The sequence below is a fragment of the Phoenix dactylifera genome, chromosome 16 (genome assembly GCF_009389715.1).
Source record: "Phoenix dactylifera cultivar Barhee BC4 chromosome 16, palm_55x_up_171113_PBpolish2nd_filt_p, whole genome shotgun sequence".
In the NCBI taxonomy this organism is placed as follows: domain Eukaryota; kingdom Viridiplantae; phylum Streptophyta; class Magnoliopsida; order Arecales; family Arecaceae; genus Phoenix; species Phoenix dactylifera.
Genome location: NC_052407.1, coordinates 1,891,298 through 1,915,923, shown reverse-complemented (window position 1 = coordinate 1,915,923; position 24,626 = coordinate 1,891,298). Strand labels below are relative to the sequence as shown.

At 37.7% G+C, this 24,626-nt stretch overlaps 2 protein-coding genes and 1 long non-coding RNA gene across 9 annotated transcripts; all 3 read right to left on the bottom strand.

The window, feature by feature from the left end:
• Window positions 1-970: 970 nt before the first annotated feature.
• On the bottom strand, window positions 971-6,655 carry LOC103717799. Of its 2 annotated transcripts, XM_039134550.1 has the most exons (3): window positions 6,452-6,655; window positions 6,264-6,307; window positions 971-3,260 (listed from the first exon to the last, which is right to left on the bottom strand). In XM_039134550.1, the coding sequence occupies exon 3, from the start codon at window positions 3,204-3,206 to the stop codon at window positions 1,278-1,280; it is 1,929 nt and encodes a 642-aa protein (XP_038990478.1). In that variant the 5' UTR covers window positions 3,207-3,260; window positions 6,264-6,307; window positions 6,452-6,655; the 3' UTR covers window positions 971-1,277. The 2 variants fall into 2 exon arrangements, with proteins under 2 accessions (XP_038990478.1, XP_008804540.1); XM_008806318.4 differs by lacking the exon at window positions 6,264-6,307 and having other exon boundaries at window positions 6,452-6,654.
• Window positions 6,656-10,629: 3,974 nt separating this feature from the next.
• Window positions 10,630-18,679, bottom strand: LOC103717800 (glucose-induced degradation protein 8 homolog). Of its 6 annotated transcripts, none has more exons than XM_008806322.4 (7): window positions 18,471-18,679; window positions 14,298-14,439; window positions 12,964-13,111; window positions 12,809-12,884; window positions 12,576-12,687; window positions 12,373-12,470; window positions 10,630-10,893 (listed from the first exon to the last, which is right to left on the bottom strand). In XM_008806322.4, the coding sequence occupies exons 1-7, from the start codon at window positions 18,504-18,506 to the stop codon at window positions 10,825-10,827; spliced, it is 681 nt and encodes a 226-aa protein (XP_008804544.2). In that variant the 5' UTR covers window positions 18,507-18,679; the 3' UTR covers window positions 10,630-10,824. The 6 variants fall into 6 exon arrangements, with proteins under 6 accessions (XP_008804544.2, XP_026664528.2, XP_008804545.2 ...); XM_026808727.2 differs by having other exon boundaries at window positions 12,373-12,464; XM_008806323.3 differs by lacking the exon at window positions 10,630-10,893 and adding an exon at window positions 11,494-11,949.
• Window positions 18,680-23,555: 4,876 nt separating this feature from the next.
• LOC120104105 lies at window positions 23,556-24,613 on the bottom strand. The gene is made up of 2 exons (XR_005506585.1): window positions 24,207-24,613; window positions 23,556-23,763 (listed from the first exon to the last, which is right to left on the bottom strand). It is a non-coding gene; the product is annotated as an uncharacterized LOC120104105 (long non-coding RNA).
• Window positions 24,614-24,626: the final 13 nt, after the last annotated feature.

Below are 24,626 nucleotides of genomic sequence, written 5' to 3'. Positions count from 1 at the left end.
CCCGTGATCGGAGAAAAGGACCACGTGCGGGAGACCAAATACCGTCCATTGTCTCTATCGTTGAAGTAGCCTCCATTATTGGAGCTTTTATCTTAATGTAATGTGTCGGGAATCACATTAGATACAAGAAGAAGAGATGTCCTTCTGTTTGTTTGCTTGGGTCCGGAAGAGTAGGAGCTGTATTTCGGTTGGAACTTGCAAACTGGACTGGTTATAATTGATAATACAAACAAAACTGAAGCCCTTTTTTTTTAAGGTTTTCTGGGCCTTCGATAATGAAAAGACGATCAATGATTGAATTAGTTGCAATAAACTTTTGATCTTTGCAATTTCAGAGGTATGAGGTTTGCAGTCCAAAATATATGAAGGCTTGAGAAATTTTTGAGGCCAGCAGTCTCCCCAGTACTTGCCACCTCAGTAGACTGCACAGGATCATTTGCCAGCCACTTGAGTGCTGTGCTATAATTTGACAGTAGATGAACTTCTGAACAGTCAGAACCACCTTCTGCTAAAACTAATCTGGGTTACAGTTGAAATTTATACACATAAACAAGTCGAACTGTTGATCAGGCGAGATTCGGGTGACTTAGAAGCTCTAAACATGATTAGATTGAATTACCCATCATGGCATCAGATTGCGATTGAATCCTCTAGGAAGAGTGGATCATGCTGGCAGTAGCCAAAAGCAAGATCAGTTAAAAAGTCTATGCAGACACATGCTCCATGTAGACACAAAAAAATTGCATACAGAAAAAAATTGCATATGATCTTCACTAGTTACAGTCATGCCTAGTGCTTACGAGCTAGAGGGAGACGAATACCTCAACAACACAACCTGCCGACGAGAATCGATGAAATCTCGGAGCCCTCTCTCGATTGGCACATACAAGATGCACTATTTATTTTACATGCAGTATGCAGAAGACATTGAGACGATCCAAGAGAATAGCAAATCAAATGCACTAATATCTATATGAAGACTCAGCACATATATTCACTAGCAGTTGATGGAATTTGATAAAAAATTAATGCCCTTTATACAGAAAATGGATTGATATACAGAAATGCATCCCATAAACCCTAACTTATCACATTTCATCACCTGCTAGTTATAATAGCAAATATGAAGCTCTTCTACTACAGAAAAGCAGATCGTAGGCAGAGAAGCTCAGATGTATTCCCTATTTCCTACCGCCTTGAGAGGTACAGTCTGTGCTTAGCTGAATTTTTTTGAAGCATCGTTTCCTTTATAAATATCGATTTGCATAGGAAAGATCTCAAACCTTGTCCGCTGAAACTTTCATTTTCTTCAAATTGTACATCAAAGACTGTAAAGCTTCCTGTATCTTTGGGCCATTTGTCTGTCTCACTTCCTGAGATGTCTGGTGCAAGCTCTGGAGACCACGACCCAAGGAGGCGATCATGGGAACTGATGGCGCTGATTCAGCTGCACACACGATCCCGTCTCCATAAGCCAGAAGCCCAGTGCACGCAGCCACGCTACAACCAAAGGTGGCCCATGGTCCAATCCTGAATGGTCGAGCATGTCTCATCCTCATTATCTCATAGAATGACGTCCGCATTGCCAGTAAGCTAGTCCTCTCTGCCGAGGTAATCATACTGTGCATCACTGCACGAATCTTCTCAGCTGATGCTGTAAACTTCATGGTTGATGTCTTCGCTCCAGCACTTGCAACACCAGAAAGTTTTGATGGGCCAAGAAATTTGCTGAGTCCAATAACAGCTTTTCGCTGCAGTTGGACTAAGCCAAATTTAAGGGATGCGGGAATCTTGTATGTAGCAAGCTTAATAAATGCGGATGCAGGAATGGCTTTTGATAGAGAAGATGCACCCAGAATTGCCGTTGCTCCTGCACCAACCGCAATCACAGGCTTATCTGCTAATAGCCACCTCCTTTCCACGTTTTCCATCACAGTTTCCCTGTCAGTATTATGTTTATCTTCATAATGATGTGCGAAAAGCTCATCAGCTAAATCTGCAACCTCTTGAGGCAAGGATGTGTTCCAATGTCTCCTGAGACCAGCCAAGCAACCTGCATTAACTATAGCGACGACAGACCCAAACTTTCTGGCTTGAATCCTGAGAGCTTGTGCCAAAAGTACATGGCATTTCTCCTCAGAAGGGAGCTCGGAGAACTCCAACTTCGTTGAGTTGCCATTTGCTATTTGGTCAATGGGAAACCGTGCAGCACCGTTTAAAGCTATTCTGAGACCCTCAACTGCGATTCTGAAGGCATATATATTGGATATGATTTCAGTATCAACTGGCTCTCCATCATTTACATTAGTAAGCATTTTCTGTGCAGAAAACAGAGCTTTTCCAATAGATGGAAGGTCAATGAATAGGTCACGCAGATCTGCTAGCAAGGGGTAGACAGATTGCGCAAATGGTGGAGCTTGGTAGCTACTTAATGGCTGGCATTCTCCTGTTTCCACATCTGAAACTGAGGTGGACAAAGTTGCTTTTGGAATTAATGAATCAAGAGAGGACGTTAATGACTGAACCATCTCTGACTGAAGAGTGTCCGTGAGACTAAATTTTCTAGAATTTGAGCAGACAGCTGGAGTAACTTTTCCAGGAAGCAAGCTACTCATCTGTAAGTTTAACCCTGAGCTTTGTTTTCCACTTTCCACATTGCCCGGGGGAGTTACAATACCTTTATTTTCATATGGGGACTCAAGTAACAGGAAATGTGAATCACTCTCTTCCGCAGCTCTCTTAGCGGCCAATAAATGACCGTATAATCCAACACCAAAAATCTCTTGTAAGATTTGCAAGCCAGCAAAATTCTCATACTGCTTTCTGTTAATATTTTCTGTTAAACATCCTTTAAGCACTCCAAAAGATGATGTCGGCACATTGTTTAATTGACCACATTTTAAGCACTTCTCCTCGGCCTGGACATCGTCCAATGCTGATGGATCAACCTGAGCTACTACAGCTCTAGGCTGCACTTCTTTAATTAGATACTCTGCATCAAGTGCAGATTGTTCGGACAAGTTATTAGCAGCCAATATATACACCACAGCATCGGATTCAGGTTCTCTAATAGCAAAAACAAACTGTTTTGTCTGCTCCGGGATTGAAAGCTTTCGAACCAATCGAGCTGAAACTTTCAGATCATCAGTCTTAAATATGGAGAATGGCCACAGGTTTTGCAGGTGGAAGAATATTGCAGATGCCATAATTTGAACATCAATAACACAGTCGAAAAACAACTTGCATTTCTGCTCAAAATTCTGCAAAACAAATCCACTAAATCAATATGTAATCTTCGTGCAGTTAACTAAATTTTTATATACTACTAGTAACAGCACTCTTTGTTCAGCATAAGGAGACTGGTTTCTTCACCACATTGTTATTGATTAATATTTATTTTGCTTAGGAATTAAGTGAGCTTCTGCACATGCAAGCAAGGATTCAAGTCCCGGCGGGACGTCCCACGGGACACCGGGATGGGGTACCATCCCATGTCGGGATAGGACCATCCCGGTATCCTCCGGACATCCCAATCGGCATGTCTTGGGACATCCTCTATCCCAAATACAGACTGATTTACTGTATAGGCTTCTAGAAGATTTAATACACAAACAATAAACTTCACTTTTTCCCTCAGATGTATCTATAAATTGTTAGACCAGCCTGGGTAATGCTTAATATAAGATCTAGATTTGCAACCTGTAGGATGTAACTCAGTATATATAGGCAAGAAAATCCTATCAGTTCCTAATCATAACTTATATTCAGATACAGCTGGAGGATGAATAACCATGTCATATATAATTGTTATGTGATAGTATCATGGATCATATTCATGAAAAAAGCATCCAAAAACGAAGAGATACTGTACAAATCTTGTGCTGCTAATTCACATCAGCAATAAATAATAGTAGTTATCGCTATTTGTTACTCATTTCCAAGTTCACAATAGAACAAAGCAACCAAAGATTTTGCTTTGTAAAGCAGCGATGCTGCTGATATCCTTTCATGTTATACAACTCCGCTTCAATAAACCATTTTACTTTGTAGATGTTGTTATCTTTGTTTTGAAGGTTCTTCAATTGTTAACTGCACTTCACTATATTATGTGTACTATGATCATAGTCTGGGTCATGGTTTGTCGTATCGGTTGGTACCAGTGCATATCGAACGTACCACGTATTAGTTTTTACCATACCGGTACTAAATCGGTGCATGGTACAAAAGGCATATCGAGTGTCGGTATGCCAAACCGGCCCTATACCAAACATACTAATATGGTAACAGAATGGTTGTATAGGGTCCAGTATCGATACAAGGTCCAGTACCGAGATAACAAACTTTGGTTTAGATCTAAGACCGTCATATGTTAATCAAACATGATCGGCATAGATGCTTCTAATTTAATTATCTCTAATGAACAAACTAGTAATTGGCATAAACATGATTATACAATTTAAGTGGGTATCTTCTTTTCTTTCTTTCCATTTTCCTTTTCTCTTCAAAGTTTAATTCTTCTATTACCTTTCTTGTCTACTTCTCCTCTTGTCCTTCTTTATCTCTCTTATCTCTTGTCTTAAAAAAAACACCGTCTATCTCCTCTTGTCTCATCTTTCCAGGTTGATATGGACATGAAGGTAGCTGAAGATTCTGCTTAGCATCCCAAGCCACCCCTTTCTTCTCTTTTGTTATGTGTGCACTACTAATGCCTTATTGTGATAGGTCAGGTGATCCTTTATTCTGATAGGATTCTACTACAAGCAAATTGAATAACTCCACGTCTATTAAGCCTACATTTATTAACAAGAGCATAGAATAATCACCAGCAATTTCTTATGGAACATAACCCAAAGTCTTTGTAGAATAATTGGTTTTTAATTAATTATAAACTAGAATCCTAAGGGTGCATATTAAATATAATAGCATAAGGCCACTTAAAACTAACAGATATTTTCAAAAAGCCTGGAAGGGCTTCGGCTTGAAATTCTTGGCTCAAAATTATCATAAGGGTGCATATTAAATATAATAGCAAAAGGCCACTTAAAACCAACAGATATTTTCAAAAAGCCTGGAAGGGCTTCGGCTTGAAATTCTTGGCTCAAAATTATCTTATGCCGAGCGCATGCTAGCATTTTGCTAGCTGAGTAGCCCAACTTGACCAGTCTAATGTAAAAAGGTAACATAATATTATACATAAAGTTATATGAAATAATTCAGTAGTCACAAATAATTGGATGTGCTCCGTTATGGCTTAGCGGTAACCATGGCATTCAAAAGAATAAGTACATTGAGCTTGTGCAACATAAAATTTGTGTATGTAAATCAAAAACCTCCATAGTGGGCCTTGTTTTAAAGGGGAAGGCTTGGATAGTGATGATCTCTCCAATTGGTTCAGTGGTAAGCGATTGCTCTAAAATACATTTACTGGGAAGTTTATATTGTATTAACTGAGTTTATCTACATCCTTTCTCAGAGTACTTCTAATCGGCTGGTAAACAAATCGCATAATGATCATGTGGCAGTTTATAACTTAATCAAAAAGAAATCATTAACCTGATGTTAGCTCATATACCATCTTAGCAACCTTAAACCTTAAAAAATTAATGCAATAATACAGTTAGACCTCTCTAGTCTCCGTCAATCCAATCGAAGTTAGTATTGCTCAAAGGCCAAAAAAGTAAGCTAGTTAATAGACGAGTAAGACTAGTCCCATAAAGGTAATCCCTTTTCCTCTTTTACTTGCTTGGAATCAATAATTTCAGGTAACAAACTCAAAATTGATACTATAACTCATGGAAAAATGATTAAGCCATCCTCTTCTAAAAGTACATCAAGTGATATGTTCTATATTATATTCAGACCAGAGGAGCAATTGAGTTGAATTGCTTGCTAATGTATATAAATTAAATTTCTTATGCATTGCTTCTTCTTTTTTTTCTAGGAAATCGTTATTTCTCTGTGCTGATTAAATATGAAACGATGCGTCCCATGGAGTCTCATAATTTCACTGCACTTGCTTCCTGGTACTCTCGAACACTTGCAAACTTATTCCCATAAAACCTTCACCATAAATTTCGAAGTTTCAAACGAAATTTTTAAAAGCAGATTTGCATTCTTAATGCAATCCCAATTACATCTAACCAGTAGTCATGATTTCCATCATGGTAGTTTTCATTGCAGGATACAAATAAGGAAAAGAGTAATTAAGATATGAAGAAAAATGGCATCTAATTAAACTTAATATCAAGCAAAAAGCATCATACGCAAGCTAAAGGGGAAGACAGATAGAACTTCCACCACAATTGCCCTGATAATCCAAAAAAGTAGAAGAATATATATCATTCAAGCAGCAAAGCAGTCACAGATAAGAAGAGTAAAACTATTGCATTAAAATATCAGAGAAAGAAAAGCAAGGGGATTTCAAATGGTGGGAGATCGAATAAAACCGTACCCGCCGTTGTGTCGGTGGTCGAGAGCAGGGGGAGGAAGACGCTGCGGAGAGGGAATCAATCGGCTACCTCTGTCCGAAGCAATTGAAATCAAAGGAGAAAGACGAAGCGGGTGGAGACGATCGAGGAGGAGAGGCAGAAGAAAGAGACGTCGAAGGACGGAAAAAAAGAAAACCCTCCTGCTGCTTTAATTCTCGACGGCAAGGAAGGGACGCGAAGCCTTCGACCCGGCCCATAACTAAGGCTGGCTTCGGTTCGAGCGGGCACCAGACCGGTCAGTTAGAAATCCGGTTCGGTTTTCCAACGATGCTATCCCGGTGCCTTCTGTCAAGGCACGGTGTCGCATCCCATAGTAAGCGACGCTGGATTATTTTCGTCTATTAATTTATGCGGAATTGATCCTTGACCATTCGATCACGAGATCCCCGCCTTGCATATATTTCATGACGGACGGCTCGTGATGAAGCAGGCCGATGTGCTGCATGGGCCGCTACTCCGTGTACGGTACAATTTAGTCTCTAAATTTAAGAGGACGAATTCAAGAGTTTTTCGTAAGAAAAAGGGATCAATCGAATCTGTGCTCAGAAGGCTTTATCAAATTTTCACCTATAGCCAGATCTTTGCTCAAGAGAGAGGATGGTTGGACGCAGATCTTTTGAAATCCGAAGGCAGAAACTCTACTTGTTATTCCACTACTACTTCAATGTAACTTCTCCCAATTCAGTATTTTCTTTATTCTTTATCAATAAATTAGAGAAAAAAATTCCTTCCTCCAAATACATCAAAAATAAATAAATAAATAAATAATAGTCTGTCATGACAATATGATATTAATTCCTTGTCTCCCCTCTTTTCTCTCTGGACTTTGGGCAAGAAAAAATGTCTTTTTTATTCATCCCTCCTTATGATTGCCTATGATAATCTCTCCGTTATTCCATCAAATACGGTTGCCAAGAGCAAGGAACTATGAAGAGTACAATTGCTATCGAAATAAGAAATGTATTTTGGTTTAAATATTTTATTAGATTTTTTCTATCTCTTTTAGGTGATACAGATCTTTGCTTATGGATATTTAATAAATGATTGAGATCGCAAATATTGAATACCTCCAAGACATACAGATGATTAGCTCGACAAAAAATTGATGCGTAATTGTAACGCCAAATACTTTGCACAGGCACATACACATTGGTACACAACCAATTCAAAACATTTTTGAAGGCTGGGATTGCAAGTGCTTGACACAATTCTATATATTATGCTGTGACCGAGAGCTTTCAGAAATGATACCTTGTTAGCGATTAGTTTAGATATTTCCACATTTTTCAAGAAGTGAATTGAGACCTAGATAATCTTACCAACCACACGTACAGCAAGGAGCCTTGCACGCAAGTCTAGGCATGGACTCTCTTGATTAATGAACTTGTCAACCTCCGCTACAAGCTGTTTTTTTTTTTGGGTGCGTTTCTATCGTTGAGTGTACTGTTTTGGCCTCTTCCCTCTCTGGAAGCTGGTCTCTTTGGTACTCATTTAGACAGCAGCTACTCCATCCCTCCCTTCTTTTCTTTTTTTTTTTTTTTCCTTTTTTTTTCCTTTCCTATTTTTTTTTAGGGGGTGAGGGGGACATCTTACCCGCATAGCAATTTTCACTAAGCTCCTTTTTCACTGAAAAATGTTCGATACGAGCAGATAAATTTTATTCATATTCTCTCCATCTATAGAGAAGCTTCACCAATATGGTAGCCCCTTCCACGTGTGAGTATATCACATCAGCACCACTTAAATACCGGCAGACTAGATAGCGACTCTATCGGACAAACCAGGTGGAGGGTATTCGATCTCCGCATTTAATCGATGCCCGCGAATTTTGAATCTGGGCCACTCTGATAGAATTTTAACCCCGTTCTAACTGTGCTACCATCTCGATGGTTGCAGCTACTCCTCTTTAAACAGCCATTTTTGCTCCAGTTTCTTTGTTGGACTACAGTATCCTGTCTATTGCAACTTACCATCTCAAACATCGGGTTGGTCTCTTCTTTGTCATCAGAAGGTGCTTGCAGGATTTACAGAACTCTGAAACAATATGAGGAATTTTTGAAGTTGTCTGAGTCCTCTTATTAATTTGAAGTTCACTTTTTTAGCTCCCAAGGAATGGTGATGTTGTTTCTTCGCTTACCTGTTCCCTGCTTCCAGGCAGTTCCAGACTCTTCTTCCCGTGGCCAGCACAACCTGGAGACTCAAAGGAATGGCGTTATGGGCCCCGCAGCTCTGTTCTGTTGCTCAACCATATTATCTGGAAGGGGTTGGCTTTTTAAGACTGTTCATGTGTGTTTTGCTCTGTTACACATCTGTTCTGTTGTTTTGGGGTAAAATTGTAGTCTTCAGGGCTGGCTCTTTTTTTTTTCTCTGTCACTATAGGACTGTTTTTCTTTTCTGTACACTGTACATTCTTTTCTTTTCTTTCCCTTGTAAATTTTCTTTCATTCTGAAATAAAATTCAGGTAGCTAAGGGATGATTCCTAAGTATCATTTTCATCAGGAAAAAAAAAAGAGAGAGAGAAAGAATTGTCTGTAATTTCCAAACTGATGACCTCATAAATGATTCAATAATAACGTTCTTTTTTAGTGTTATGAGGAAGAAATAACATTCTTTATCTTGGGAAGTTCAACAATAATTTTTTCCCTGCAAATATAATTTAATTGCAATGGAATTGGAAATCAAGCATCTCGCTCCTCATATCTCCATCACTCTCCACACTTTTATAGCTCCTTCGATCTTTAGTAAGCACATCGTTTAAGGTAAGTTGTGCTCAAGGAGGTTATCCCTAGCCATGTTAGATGATGGGATGGTTATCCAGACGAAGCATGTATCTAGAAAGGTGAATGGGGCTGCGGACTGGGTGGCTTCCTTTGTCGCCAACCATTCAGAAGACCACCTATGGATGGGAGAGGCGGAGGTGCCTACTGCTCTTCGTGATGTACTGTTTTTTGACTTTTTTGGCTGTATTCGTACACGTTATGTATGATACTTTCGTTCCATCAAAAAAAAAAATTGTGCTAAAAAAATAAAAAATAGAAAAGCCATTCCATCAAAAATTAGGAAATATTTTTTGAATTACATAAATAATAGATATTTTTAATCAGATAGGAATAATAGTTATTCTAATCGAACATCCTTTCTCATTTATTACATTTGTCAAACATTACCATATTATGACATGGTAACACTCCTGTGCCTCTAGTCATCAAAGATGCCAAATTAGCCCAATCTAAAATTAATTGGTGCCATTTTCGTGTGCAGCATTTGGAAACTATTATCATGAAATTATCATCTTTTATGACTGCTGGGGACGCATCCATTATGCCTTAAACATATGTATTTGTCCATTAAAATAAATGACAAACATGAATTCTGACCATCGTAACGGCTTATTGATAGGCTTTTGCTCAGGTCTATGATATTTTTGACTTCAGACAACTGAAAACGGGAGTCTGAAGTATGTAAGCTATTGTGCATGTAAAATTTAGGAATTGAGGCATCCATATAGTCTTTCCATGGAATAAGCTTCGAATAATATGTGAATATGTGATTTGTCATCTAATTAAGCATTCCAATTCAGCTGTTCTTTCAGATATATTTTTGTTTATTTAACTTTGTTAGATCTAATTTTATTTTTCATTTTTTTGCAGATAGTATTTCAGCCGGGGGAATTTCTTGTCGGGATATCAGGCTATTCCGGTCCACTTGGAGACTTAGTTGTCGTAAAGTCACTCACTTTTTACATCAATCTCCAACAAGGGAAGGAACTCCTTTCTATGTTCCTGTGCTGAATGGTAAGATTGTCGGCTACTTTGGACGCTCAGGAGCGTATCTTGATGCAATTGGAGCTGACATAGTGCCTACTTGCTGCTGTGGGGCGATTTGTGGGCCGAAAAATAAGAAATAACCCCTCCGATTTGTGTACTTTAGTAAATAAGGATACAAACAACTTGTGTCTCAGTGCTGTTGTGGTTGTCTGATAAAACAGTTGAATTGGATGGGTCTTAGGAGGGGCTTACTGGCATCTGTGTACTCTAAATACAAATATTATGAACTTGTATGTTGTTATTCCTGTAAACTTTGTTTGATCTGTGCACTATAAGTTAATAAAGATATCATGAACTTGTATGCTGTTATCCCTGCGAACTTTGTTTACTAAAGATGAATAAAATGTTGACAAAATGAAAAGAAAAGAGTGGTGGTGGCTGTTGCAACTCCAAGCATCCTCATGTGCTATGGAGATTAGTTTCTTGGAGTTAATTGCTTATAAATTAATGTTCAAGCCAAGTATCTGCAATTATGACATATATAGGTGATTGAAGCAATCCCAAACTATCACAATCTGACCTTATTTTTCCAGCCATGTATAACCAGCTGCTGGGAACCAGGATAGACCATGGTCGCCTAATAAGAATAGACAAAACATTTAGTAACCGTGGTGAGAGCATGAAAAATAAGCATATAATTAATTTTTTTCTCGAAGAAACATCTCAAAGACAGTTAGTAAACAGAGGTTATATCTGCATTTGAAGTCCAAAATCTTTGTTACCATTTCGGGGCAATCTTGATCCTCTCGGCCATGTTGCTGGGAAATCAAGGCGAGATGTGTCAAGGTATCTGGAGCAGAAATAAGATTCTTGTAACCATACATCTCTTTGATGGATGGCTGCAAATAAGCCGGCCTGGAGGCAAGATTTTTTACTGTTCAGGCTGAGCTCATTGAAATTGCGGATGGGCCCAGCCCATTTACATTCCGACTCTAATCTGCTGAAGTTGGTGTTAAAGTGGGGAATTTCTGAAGCTGGAACTAATCACAGTTTGCTCAAACTCAGGCAACCCTTAACTAGTCCGCTGACATGTTGCAGCAGAATTCAGAGCATTTCAGTAAGAGCTTTGCAAGAGTCCAGATTTATTAAGAAAAATCAACTCATCATTGATCACGGGAGGCTTTTTATTGATGCCATCTCAAAGCCATTAAGACACCCCTGATACTCTGAATTAACAAATCAAAAATTGCAGAGGCCAAACAATTGTGGAGCAAGATAGAATGGCTTCTGTTTGCTTCTCTTCATATGCCAGTTTGAGTTACATTTAGAATAAATAGAAGAAAAGACCCTGATATCCCATCTTCTCCCAGCATGCACTCGACAAGCAACAGCCACTTCTCTCAGATCAGAAACCACTTGGCTTTTAACCAATGATTTTGTTTATTAAAAAAAAAAACATAAGCAGACACCAGAAAAAGAGATGCATATGATTGTTTCCCAATATTTAACATTTACATTGGCCAAGTTATTGCAACTACCTTCTGCATGACTGGACCTTGTACAAAAATCACGGGCAGCAAACAGTAATCCGAAGGAGAATGAAACAAGCCATGCTCATGGTAAGCAAGTCCGAGCATGCCATCTCTGCCTAATTTTTCAGAAAGGCTTTCAGAGAAAAAGTTGGAGGACCATCCTGCTCGCCCACAAGTTCCAAAAGTAAGGAGACATCCTAGACCCTAGTACCTCAGAAGACCCTCTGTGTGTTTTGTGTGTTTTAAGTTTCCATTTTAGCCACCTTATACTACAAATTTAGATGAATGATTCAGAAGGACCCAATATAATTTGTTATGTCAGCTTACAAAATTGTAGAATAGTTCAAACAAGACAGAAGTAACCTCTTGCACTGACTCCAAATAGTTTGAGCAAGGCCTACGGTTATACTCAAGCTAGTTTTAATCACATGTTTTAAGTCAGAAATTGCAGGTGTCTGACAGACATAGTCAAAATTTGGCATAAGCTTATAAATGATTTCATTATGTAAAAGAACTACTTTAGAGGGAAAAAGGTTAGATGAGGCATATCTGTAAATAACAAAGAAAAGTAAGTAATTATGTACCTTGCTGAGCTCCTGATGTAGGAACTGTCTAACCACAGTTGCTTGCCGTATCAGCCTTTCCATTGAAGAATAGCTAGGCAGATTAGGATATGCTGAAACTAACCGTCAGATCAAATATTATAAAATAGTCACTTTCATATCAAGAAAAGGGGAGAGTAAATTAGTTGAGATGCAAACAAAGAGTTGCTATACAGTTAACATACCCAAGATAGCTCTATTCAAACAGTCTGCAATATTCTGTCGGTAGTCGGAGCTCAGTAAATGGAACATAGGTGACTTTTCAGGCTCCTCATAAGCTAACAGAGCCATAAGGTCCTGGTGTACACCAAAAAGTATTGTTTTTATAAGAACTTGATGGCCGTGATAAACAGTGAATCATGAAAGATATGATATTTTAGGGTAGTTCGGCAAAAGTATATTAGTTTTAGAGACATACTTCCAATTTCTCAACATACTTATGCAACTTTCCTAATGGTGTCAACTCGGTTTGAGCAAACTCCAAAGCTTCTGTGCTGTCATTTACAGATGAATCATAATTAGGTCAGAAGTCTTGCATGTCATTTTCCGAATGATAATTTATGGATCCCTTACCATTTCCTTGAACAGACAAGATCGATAAAGTGAAGGCTTAATAGATCAAAATGCAGATCCTTGTCATCTTCCAGTAAGTTCGGTGCTAGTTGTTCTGTCAGTTCTATGGCCTTGAGAGCATTTCCGTCCAACACAAAATGGAATATTGCTAGGGATAACCAAAAAAAATATGGTTACCACGTTAAGTCAATATATACTATATTTTTACTCATCTCAAATATTTAAGGATGAAATAGCAAAAGGTAAATTCTTCCATTTTACCTTTACGAAATTGATTCACTTTATGATTTGAGAACAAATTATTTCAGATAAAAAAGGGGTCAATTTAAATTTTTTGAAGGACAATAATTTAGTAGCACATTGGCTCATTCTACACGCTTCACTGTTTCTAAGAATATATCAGAACATAATTGTTTGTTATGACACTTGTTGCATATGAGATATTCAGATAAACAGCAAGCTAATTAAGAACCATTTTTATGGATATGATTTTTCCAAATGTATGAAGATAACATGGCAAAAGGTAAATTCTTTCATTTTATTTATATGAAAATGATTCACTTTATGATGTGAGACTTCAAATTATACTCAGAAAGAGGGTGTCTTTGCGACTTTTTGCAGGAGAATGATTTATTAACACATTGGCTCATTCTACATATTTTACCATTTCAAAGAATATATTAGTACATACCTGTCGGTCATGACATTTATTGTATGTATAGTCAGATATACAGAAAGTTAATTGGACATTACAATCTACCAGGTTTGTTATTTTTATACATCTAATTTAATCAACAGCATCAATAAAAGATAGATCAATCACTTTATCATGACAATGACTTGACTCGACTACATCTCAAGCTGCCACATCCCTTCAAAGAATTGGGCAGCCTTTGAATTTCCAAGGTCCAAGTTTTATAAAGAAGTGAAAACAAGAGTCAACCTAAAGGGCTTCCTTGGAAAAAAATTCTGCTCCTGGAGCAAGTGTTTTTGTTATTAGTTTAAAACATGTTAAGGTACAATCTAAACTATGCGCGGTGTTACATTATACAAGTATGAATCCCATCTTTATTGACAAGGTCTTATCATCTAGGCTAGCTTACTGTATGAATTCTTTTAGACCATCCAAAAGAATTACATGTCCCATCTAACAGCAACCAAACAGTTCAACAGTCTAAATAGATGAATATGCACATTTCACTGCATGAAGATTAGGCAATGGGTATAAATTGATCTCCGATAATAATTATATATTGAATTTAAATTTGCTATATCCCAGAGGGAAAAAAGAAATCTAAGATTAGCATGCGCTGAACAAACTGCGAGTCACTTACATTTCCTTTTGTCCATGTCCACAAGGTAATCAACAGGCTGCTTCATTCCAGTACAAGCAAGAAAGGTCTCTGCCGTCTCATTGAAACAGTTATGCACAAGATATGATAGGACAATGTTGCGAACATCACTGTCATTGACTATCTATAAACAACGAAAAGGGAAAAAATCAATACCCAGAGTTTCAACATAAAAGGAAATAGTTCAGGAATCATTTGATGATGCTAGGGAAGCAGGTCAATAACGAGTGCAAGAAAAATGAAAAATGTGGGAAATATGACATACAATTCTTATTGAGGATACAAAAATAAAGAAACTGCCATACCACCTAGTCTCAAAATCTTCCCAACCTTTTGCTCAAAAAAACTATTCTTAGGATATCTGTCTACCAATTATTTCTGATTTAAGTTTGTAGAAGGAAAACAAGAAAACTTGCAAAACTAAAAAAATCCAAAATCTAGTGTGCGAGACTATGATAAGATTTAGCTTGTGAATCTTGCAGAGATTTATGAAGAGGCACCTTTAAGATAGCACAAACTCTGTTAAGAGAGATTTCAAGTCAAAAGAATGAGAATGTAGCACTAAGAAGGTAAATAGTCACAATCAAGGTATGCCGTCTCGGTTGAAAGGAATGAATTAAGATTAAGACGGATGGTTCAATTAGCAAGCATGGGAAGCCTTGTGGAGGTTTAGCAAGGGACGACAAAGAGGATGTATACGCTCTCTCAGGCAATTAAGAACAAGACCATACTCGAAGTCGAGCTCTTTTGCATCTTCCAAGGTATAAGGAAAAGGGAAGAGTGGCCGATCTGATGGCTGAGAAAAGATCTGATGGTGCGGAGCTATCTCATCGCTCACTTTTTCGGAGGGTGGGGAGAGAGAAATGTAAGAAAAATGACCAACTTGACCCTTAGCCCAAACGTTCTATTTTTATATTTTCATTTCGGGTCCCATACCGTTTCCACTCTGTTACTGTGTCGGTATGACTGGTAAAGAGGCTAGTTCGGCGTATCAAGTATTGGCAAGCCCCCCATAACGTACACCGATTCAGTACTGGTACAGTATGGTACACCCCGTACCGTCCAGTTCGGTACAGTATGATGTATCTTAATCACAGTTTTATTTTACCCCACTAAGTCTTACCTAGCACATACTAATGAGGGACTTACTTATCATAATTAATTCTATTAAATTTCCCTCACACGAAATCATGAAAAATTTTAAATTATTATCATCATGTATTAACATGATGGTATATGCACAAAGAAAGAAGAAAATACAATATCTTAAAGGAAATTTTGGTAGGGAGAAACATTTGAACATGAACTCAACATTTTCACTTTTCCCTAATATTCCTGCCTGGGTTTGTTTGCTGGTAGGAGCATTTAACCTCCAACAATCAACTCGTATTATTTCATGCCATGACTGCTGATTGCAAGGTTTAACATTTTGTGTATTAAGCCAGTCCCAATCAAGCCCCAACACAATATTATACCATACCTTGCCAATACTTGGCATGCCCCAGTACATAATAAATATTAGAGAGAAAGAGGAAGAGTAGAAAGAGGCTAGAGAGATGCAGCTTCACAAATATGATCAAGTATTGGCCCTCTGAACCCTCAAAAAGGATTTCTCCCTTAGTTTTTTCCAGTAGGATTTCTTCTTTCTTACTATAGTCACAATTCCTCAACAACAACAACAACAATAATAACAATAATAATTATAATTATAATTATAATAATAATAATCAATTCCTTCTAAAATGCCTAATTCTCATATGCCTTTTAGGATTTGCTATACAGTGTTGTATGTTGATTACTGGACAGTGCTTGATGTAGAAAAACCTTTTCTCCTAACTTGAAACAATAAAAATCTTGCATGTATTAAGTATATAACATACAGACCAAATGCTACCGGCCATGTGAAAGATCATTTTGGTCAAATTATCATATATTGGTACCCTCATCCAGTTGTGAAATAAAAAATACACGGCTATAATAAGGATCACTAATCTGGTAAAGGGATCCTTAGACCAGACAGTGCTACTAGCTCTAAAAACCTTTCCTTCCTAGGTTCAGCAGCAGGACCTAGGTCTATAAAACTGAAAGTGGTATTTTACCAATGAAACGATGAAGTTGAAGTTGCCATTTTGTAGCTAAGCCTGGTAACACCCCAAGTCCAATACATGGATATCATTCTTTCTTCCAAAGGACTTGTTAAGAATACCATTACTCAAGTCTCAAGAAACTTTATGTTTCTTCAATCCTGACAAGGTGCTTGGCATAATCAAATTGCTGCAATCCCTAAATTCAACATAGCTATCTCTTCCTCTATCTCCTTAAGAACTTCATTTATATAGCCAATTTCAAGGCCACTGTGCTACATCTAAAATCTATCTTCAACCGTTCATCAATCTGAATCAACACAACTTTCATCGATGGAACAGAAAAGGATGACATTTTCCTTACAAAGTCATGCAGGGCTTTTGGATGACCAAATAGATTTCTAAACTCTGTGAAAATTGATTTCATCAAAGCACTCCAAAGGTACAAGTTTCTCGGCCCTTGCAAACTGTAACAATAAAACTTCCATCAGGTCACTTCCATTCTTAGAGATAGATTTTTTTTGTTTCTATAGACCAACTACTGACTTATATTCAGATGCAAAAAGGAAAGAAAAAAATACAAAAGAAACAAGCTGGCGCTGATGATCAAACTAAAAATAAAAGATACTGAAGAAGGCTATATGATAATTAAATCAATAGAAATGTCACAAAACATCAGCCAACTGCAGAAATTGCACCAAATTTAGCAAAGGGGAATTGCAAAAAGAAGATAAAATCTAGGACAAGCCTCTTCTCTGTGCATCCATAGAAAGTAGTGAAAGAAATGCACTAAATTATCAATTAGGTGGATGACCAGTACACAACAGCAGCACCAAAATGCTGTTCCATAAGAGTTCCATACAGAAGTTTAGCACCATTGAATTTACTAGAACATGAAAAAACAAGAGGAAGAAGAAGTGTGACATTTCATTCTGGGAACATGAACCTCATCCAGCTTTGTTGAATTTACTAGAACGTGACTATGGAGATATCAGATCCATATTTTATAAATTAAAACCCTCAATTAATATATCTGCTAATCATAGCACTAAACTCATTCGACAAAGCAAATACATATGCAATTGTCCTTGATAATGCTGTATCCCAGATGGATGCAGGGGCTACAAATGTGATAGGTTAATAGATTTTATTGTTAACCTCTTAAGTTGTTCTATTTCCTTAGCCCTCCAGTCCCAGCAGAATGTTATCTAGTTTCTTCTCGTAACTAATCAATCTTTGCCTTCCACTGTTTCATTCCATAATAGATATGTACTACGGAAGCTCTATAGAAGTGAAGAAGCTAAGAGCAATGTGTCCCTTATTTTATCTACTAAATTCAGGTGACCTCAAATAGTCATTTTAATCAGATGCCCAGATGAGAACAATCGGATGAACAAATTGCAGCACGGCTTATTCTAAATCTTAAAAAGTTTTTGAGAAACTGGAAAACCTGTGCGAGACCAATACATCAACAAATAACAATGCTAACGTTAACGCTCTCACTTAAGGCATTCAGTGTGATCTAATATTGAAAAGCTCCACCAAGTTAGATGTTTGGAACTGCCATTTCCCCATTCAACTATACGTTCCATCAATACTTCCATAATTTCGCAGCCAAATTCGAAATTCACAAAATCACGCTCCACCAACGCCATTTCAAGCTACTAAACTTATCTCTCTCTCTCTCTCTCTCTCTCTCTCTCTCTCTCTCTCTCTCTCTCTCTCTTGACTTAAAGATCATTTTCAATACCAAATTAAGCCCCATAAAACCCTTCCCTCTGATAACAACTTATAATCCATCGTCCTTTTAAATCGCAACGCCTACCCAAATCCGATTAGATGAAAGCTAGAGGGAAAAAAAAGAAATAAAACAAAATAAGATAAGAACTATGAAGACGTACGATTTCGCAGAGATCGTCGAGTGTTGTAATACAACAATGCATCAAAAACTACAGAGAAACCTAGCCGACCAATTCGAGACTCAAAAAAAAAATTAAAAAAAAACTGTAACCAAGAGAATAAGAAGGAAAAGAAAGGGGTAAGAGAGAAAAAGAGAGAAGAAAAAACTTACGACGTGCTCGTATTGCCTGGGATCCAAGTCCATCATCGCCACCACTGCGAAGAAGAACTCGAGGAGGCCAGGCCTCGGCTTGGCCGGTCTCCGAATCGCTCCGCAGGCGCGTGCGGGCGAGGCAGAACAACCGGCGACGAGCGAAGGGCGTACGGGCTCTCTCGGCTCGCCCGGCTTCAGGTTGGGTGCTCCATATGGTAGGGTTTTTTTTTTTTTTGGGAACCTTCTAAATATTAAAATTTATGTAAACACTCTTTTCGAATTAATATATATATATATATATATATCTCAATATTATTTCTTCATTTTGCGCCTATCCATGCCGTGTTCAGAACCTAGCTGTTTAAAATTAAAAGGGCAAAAATACTCTTCACGGATAAATATATACATATAATTTTATATATTTAAATTTTTATATAAATACTAATTTTATATACATAAATATTATTTATATATATATATACACACACATGCAAATCATAATTTTAAAAAATATTCATATAATTTTATATATTTAAATTTTTATATAAATATTTTTTAAAATACTAGAATTTACATGAATGTCCTTTAAATTCATATTTACATGTATATCTTTACAAAATACTATTCTTATATGAATACCTTTGATATAGCTACACAGATTAGCTAAATTATATTTATTTAAAATAAAAATTAATTAAAATTATAAAAGCATATTTTTATTTCTAAATCAGGTTAACAAGTTGTATTAAACTAATTTCTCTATCTTTATTAAGAAATTTTCCGATCTATCTCGACTTTCTCTTTTATTTCTTCGTCCAAAATTAAAATTATTTTCTTGACTTCCTTCTCCACCATAAACAGCCCTTCATCATATCATTTTTACATAAAAATAGTAAGTCTTGCCTTTAGCTTTATAAATTGCTTAAAGAAAAGTGTTGTGAGAGGTTTGCAGAGTTTATTTTTTAATGTATGAGATTTGAAATATTTATCTTTTAGAGTTTAAATTTTTTTTTGTGTAAGCTAGTGGCTGATTTAAAATACTGTGACAAGATATACCCTATACACTAAATCTTTTCTTCTTATAGAAAATTAAAGCTCCAAATAAAAGTAGCTTAAGGTACACAATGTAGAGGTGACCTTTTACCGTATAGTCACAGAGGTTGTTAATAAATTTGAAAGGTTCGAAGTCCTTTAGTGACTTTCCTCGGGGATGATTGATATTATTTTTCAACCTACAAGGCTATAAGCATAAAGTAGAAAGGAAGCTTGATTATCGCATTCTATTGTGTGCCTTTAAGAGGTTCTAATATTTTGTTATATTCTAATACATGCCCTCATATATGCATCTATAACAATAAATATTATAAGCTTAGTGTCGATGAAATAACATATAGTTGTTGTTATAAATAAAGAAGAATAAAGCAGAATAATTCCATAATTAGTGGAAGAACTTCTATAAATATTTTTGTTATCCAATTGTCGAATTATTTTTATTAAGCAATATTTTATGAAACAATATTGAGGAGTGGACGACAAATCCAAGTGTTAAAATAGGTTGAAATAGAAAAAATAAAATTACAATTTTTGCATGCAAATCTTTCTAAATATGAGAAATTGCGTGAGTATCTTCGCAAAGTATTATTTATATATATACCTTTATATATGTTTCTTTATGCATATCTATCTATTGAGAATATTTCAGTCATTTTTTGTGCAGGCACATATGTGTTAGATGGTGTAGACACATATGCAAGAAAAAAAATAAAGAATATACACGCAAAACAAATATTTTATAAGTATGTATATATATATATATGTGTGTGTGTGTAAATATCAATTTTAAACAAAATATTTATATAAATTTTAATATTTCTGAGGATACGCAAGCATAAAACCCAATCTAGAATGTTTTTAGATCTATATAAGACCCTCCGGTTAAAATTAGCTTTTAATATACGTACAACAAAAGGATTAAAAATAATAGATTGATTTTGGAAGGTATAGAAAAGGATTAAAAAATTTTTCTTCTAAAATGTGGCTCAGGAGATGCATACAAAAATTGAAAAGAAAAAAACCTTTTCTTACAGAAGGGAGTCTGACGACTAGGGTTCTTGGCTCTAGCAGATTTTTAGGTTTATAAAGGGACAAACTATGTAATTATGCTATTTTAATATAGGCATTTTTGTCAAAAATACAGCTTTCCGATAAAGCTGAAACAGCTTCCTCCCAAAAGCTCCAAATTGGAGCTTCCTCTCAAAAGCTGTTTTCAGCTTCCCGCAAAAGCTGAAACAGCTTTTTGAAAAATTTACCAAACACAGTTTTTCATCTAAAAGTATTTTTGGATGGCCAGAAAGTGCTTTCTGGCCCTCCAAAAGCTCCCCCAAACAGGGCCTCAGGCCAATTTGAGTCCGAATCCGCCGCGATTTATGGTTGAACTGCAGACGTTACCGTGTTCTTATACCAAAGAACAGTCGACAACTTAGTACGTAGGACTGAAATGTTCAATCACCCATTCGATCCCGTTTTATAATCTATGGATGGTGGGTGAAATGTTCACCCACAGATCACCCACAAATTGCAAAAGACTCAAACTCGATCTTTCTTCTTTTTTTATTAAATTTAAGTAATGGACCCATGCAATGCTGCCGAAAGGAATGGATGGGTGGCTGTGATCAAGGCTGTCAACGGCCGAGTTACTCAGGCTTGACTCGAGCCCGGCTCGGTAAAAACCCGGCTCGAACTCGGCTTGTTAGTCAAATGAGCCTGAGCCCAAACCCAAAATGAGGCCCGTTTAAATCCGAGCCCGAGCAGCTCACAAGCCCAAATGAAGGCTCAGTCCAATTAACAATTTAATTGAGTCCCAATTAAATTTGGACTCAACCCAATTAAATTTTATTTGGCTTAATCAATTTAAATCCCAATCTGACTGAACACAGTTGGATTTAGATCAGACCAAATCCGAGCTAACCCAAATTCATTTAATTTCTTTAAATCGAATTAGATTGGTTCGGGTTCAGACTCAACCCGTTAACCCATTTTTCTTTTCTTAATTTCTTCCCCTTTTTTTCTCGGTTTCTTCAGAACTTTTCCAACCCCTTCTTTCTTCTCGGTTTCTTTTTTGTTCTCCTCGACGGCTTGCTCCCAAGCTCGAAGATGATGCCTTCCTCCCCTCCGATGACGGCTACAACGATGAGGACGACGACGACGACGTACACCCGATCCCAGCTCTCCGGAAAGCTCCGCCGCCTCCTCCTCTCCTTTCTCCGCCCCCGATGCCGCCGCCCCAACCCCCGCGCCCCATCCGGCCGTTCCTGCGCCGAGGCTCCCCCTACCCCCCTCCCCCCCAGCTTTCACTCCCTCTCCTGCGGCCAAGCCCGCGGCTGTGCTTGCGGCCGACGCCCGTGCCGGCGGTGCTCACGGTCGCCCCCCTTCTTTCTTCTCTTCTTCTTCTTTTCTTTCTTTCTTTCGTTCTTTTCTCCTCCGACGAACGATGGGGATGGGGATGGGGTGGGCTCAGGCTCGGGCAAACGAGCCTTACGAGCCCGAGCCCGAGCTCAATACACGGCTCAGTACCGAGCCCAAAAATTTATGGAACGAGCTCGTTAACTACCCTAGTTGTGATGTGCTTCACACAATTTTTTTTTATTAACAAAAATTGATAAATGCATATGTGCAATTAGTTGAAGCACTCCTTTTGTCTCTCGAAAATTTTAAGAGAGAGGAATTGGAACCAAGAGAATCATATGAGAGTTTTTTTTTTGTGCAATTGGTTGAAGCACTCCTTTTGTGCCAATGATTTTTCTTATTTCTGGATTAGAGAGATCCTAGCTTCCCTCTTGTGATCCCTATACAGAAGGCTGCCGTTAAGAGAGAAATTAGTCACTAGATTGGATTTTATTTGGACCCTAAATGAAGATATGCAATTATTGAGGTTGGTTGTTTGATGCTCATAAACAACAACATAGTGACATTATCTAGCCATGCTGTCCGTGGTTTTTAGACCAGTCTTTTTCTTTCTAAAATTGTTTTTTGATGTATTCTTTCTCAATTTAATTGGTACGTGGTATTTTGGTTTCAATGTCTATACAAGAGTTAGTGTACCTAAGAACCTTATAGTATATATCGATATATCTAGCATAATGAAACATGGAGTTGAAATCGCCCTAAGTCAATATTATAAGATACATGAGTAAGAAGCTATTAGGTTTAAATTCCTAAAGCAATCAAGAAATATGATAAACCTTGCCAAATAGTGTGTTATGATTAGTTCTTACATTGACCTATCACAAAATTGAAAAAATCGTGAAGGTAAACTAAAGCATATTGATTCTACACATTAGACCCTCACTAATTCATAACGTTTTGCAGAATTGTGAGGGTATCTACAACTATTTGTATTTCTAGCTTGGTTAATTCTTTGTAAAGAATGTAGGTGAAGCCAACAACATATCGAGATAAAAGTTCTACATAGCTAACCAGAAAGCAAGATGAATTTAATTCTTATTACCTCCACAATGGAATTGCTTGGACACGATCAAGAGTATGACATGAGACTTCCATTAATATTCACATTGTGTTCTTACATAGATCCCACAAGCGAAAGGACAAGCTACAGCGTAAGAAAGCACAGTGGTTTGAACAACAGGGCCATTCGAGACCACTTGATATTGCCGGTCTTACATAGTAGTAAATTTCATTTATGCTCCAAGCGCGATTGCTATAATATATACTCCCTTGACCACAAGGTTTCAGAATAGCTGTTATTTTGTTTGGCTCTATTTCTGCAGTACATCCAAGATTATTGCTTCATTATGAAAACCTCAAAAGATAATATCTAGTGGCTCATCTCACAGTACTTGAAGTCCTATAGTAAGAAATCCGCAGACTCTTGGATGACGATGGTCTCTCGTGGGCCACACATATCTTCAGAAAGACAAACAATGTGGCTGATTGGGTGGCCTCATTCGCGACCCACCATTCTGGAGATTTTACTTGGGGTGACCACGTGTTGGTACCTTACCCTTTATGTTATTTTCTTTTTTCTGATTTTGTTAGCTGCACCCACATACGGTGAGTGTGAACTGCCGTTGTACACACACAAAAAGAAAGAAATCTAGCAATGTTTTGCTATTGAAAAATGTTATAGTGTGACAAATCTAGCAATGGAGATTGACATATATTAACTGGATAGGGCTCCAATAGATCTAACAAGTTGCTGTGAGAAATCCAAATCATTGTTGAATCTGGCAACCAAGAGCGGCACTCTCAACTTGAGTATAGCTATGGAAACTCTTATGTCCTGCAAACTATGCTGACAATGAAAAAGAATTATAAATATTCAGAAAATTATGAAGCTTACAGTTAATCACTATAAGAATACCTATAAAGTAAAAAAGTTTGCAATTATTGAAATATTAAGCCCATTATGTCCATGATGGAGATGATTGTAATGCTGGACCGGGATGGCCTTAATCATAAATAGGTTCTCCTTTCGCTATCTTAAAACAATGGACAAATGATGATACCTAGAGTCTCCACTAAAATGAATAATTGCTAGAACCTAAAGGAAGCACAAAAAATTCTTTCAGAATGATCTTAACTTTAATCGCTTCTTCTTTCTAATGGTTCGCAACTTCGCAATATAAGATCAAACCAACAAGAATTGAGAGAAAAAAACGAAGCTTTTTCATGGGAAGAAAACAGAAAAGCAACGTTTTAAACGAAATGGATAAAGAAAAAATTAGGCGATCATACCGCAGCTGCCCTGATCCTTAACATGGGTCACAGCCCCTCCTTCCACCAATCAATCGAGTCCGGAACATCGCCAAGAACTCCCCGAAACGCCTTCCGGTTATCCCAGGGCGTGGCGAGCCGGGCGCTGAGCCCCAAGCAAGTGAGCTGGAACTCATGGTGGATGAGACCGGCGACTGCATTGAGAGCGAGGGTGGAGGAGGAATTGGCAGCCGCGTTGTGCTCGTCGACGAAGGAGCTGTCGTCCTCGAAGGATCGGAAGCGGGCGAGCTTCTCCTTCACGGAGGCGTCGCTCTTGCCGTGATCCTTGCACGGGGACTCGAAGATCGAGGTCGGAGTGGGAGGAGAAGAGAGAGAGAGAGAGGAGCGAGACCGAGCAGGAGACGGTAGAGCGTGGTTGAATTGGGTCTACCTCCAGCTCGG

Excerpts from the sequence above, each read along its gene's own strand:
- LOC103717800 (XM_008806319.3), bottom strand. The coding sequence starts at position 18,506 with ATGATGGACTTGGATCCCAGGCAATACGAGCACGTC. Across the intron at positions 13,112-14,297 it reads GGACATGGACAAAAGGAAAT|CAATATTCCATTTTGTGTTG; the intron begins GTAAGTGACTCG and ends GGTTATCCCTAG. Across the intron at positions 12,471-12,575 it reads TTTGAATAGAGCTATCTTGG|TTTCAGCATATCCTAATCTG; the intron begins GTATGTTAACTG and ends TCTGACGGTTAG.
- LOC103717799 (XM_039134550.1), bottom strand. The coding sequence starts at position 3,206 with ATGGCATCTGCAATATTCTTCCACCTGCAAAACCTGTGGCCATTCTCC.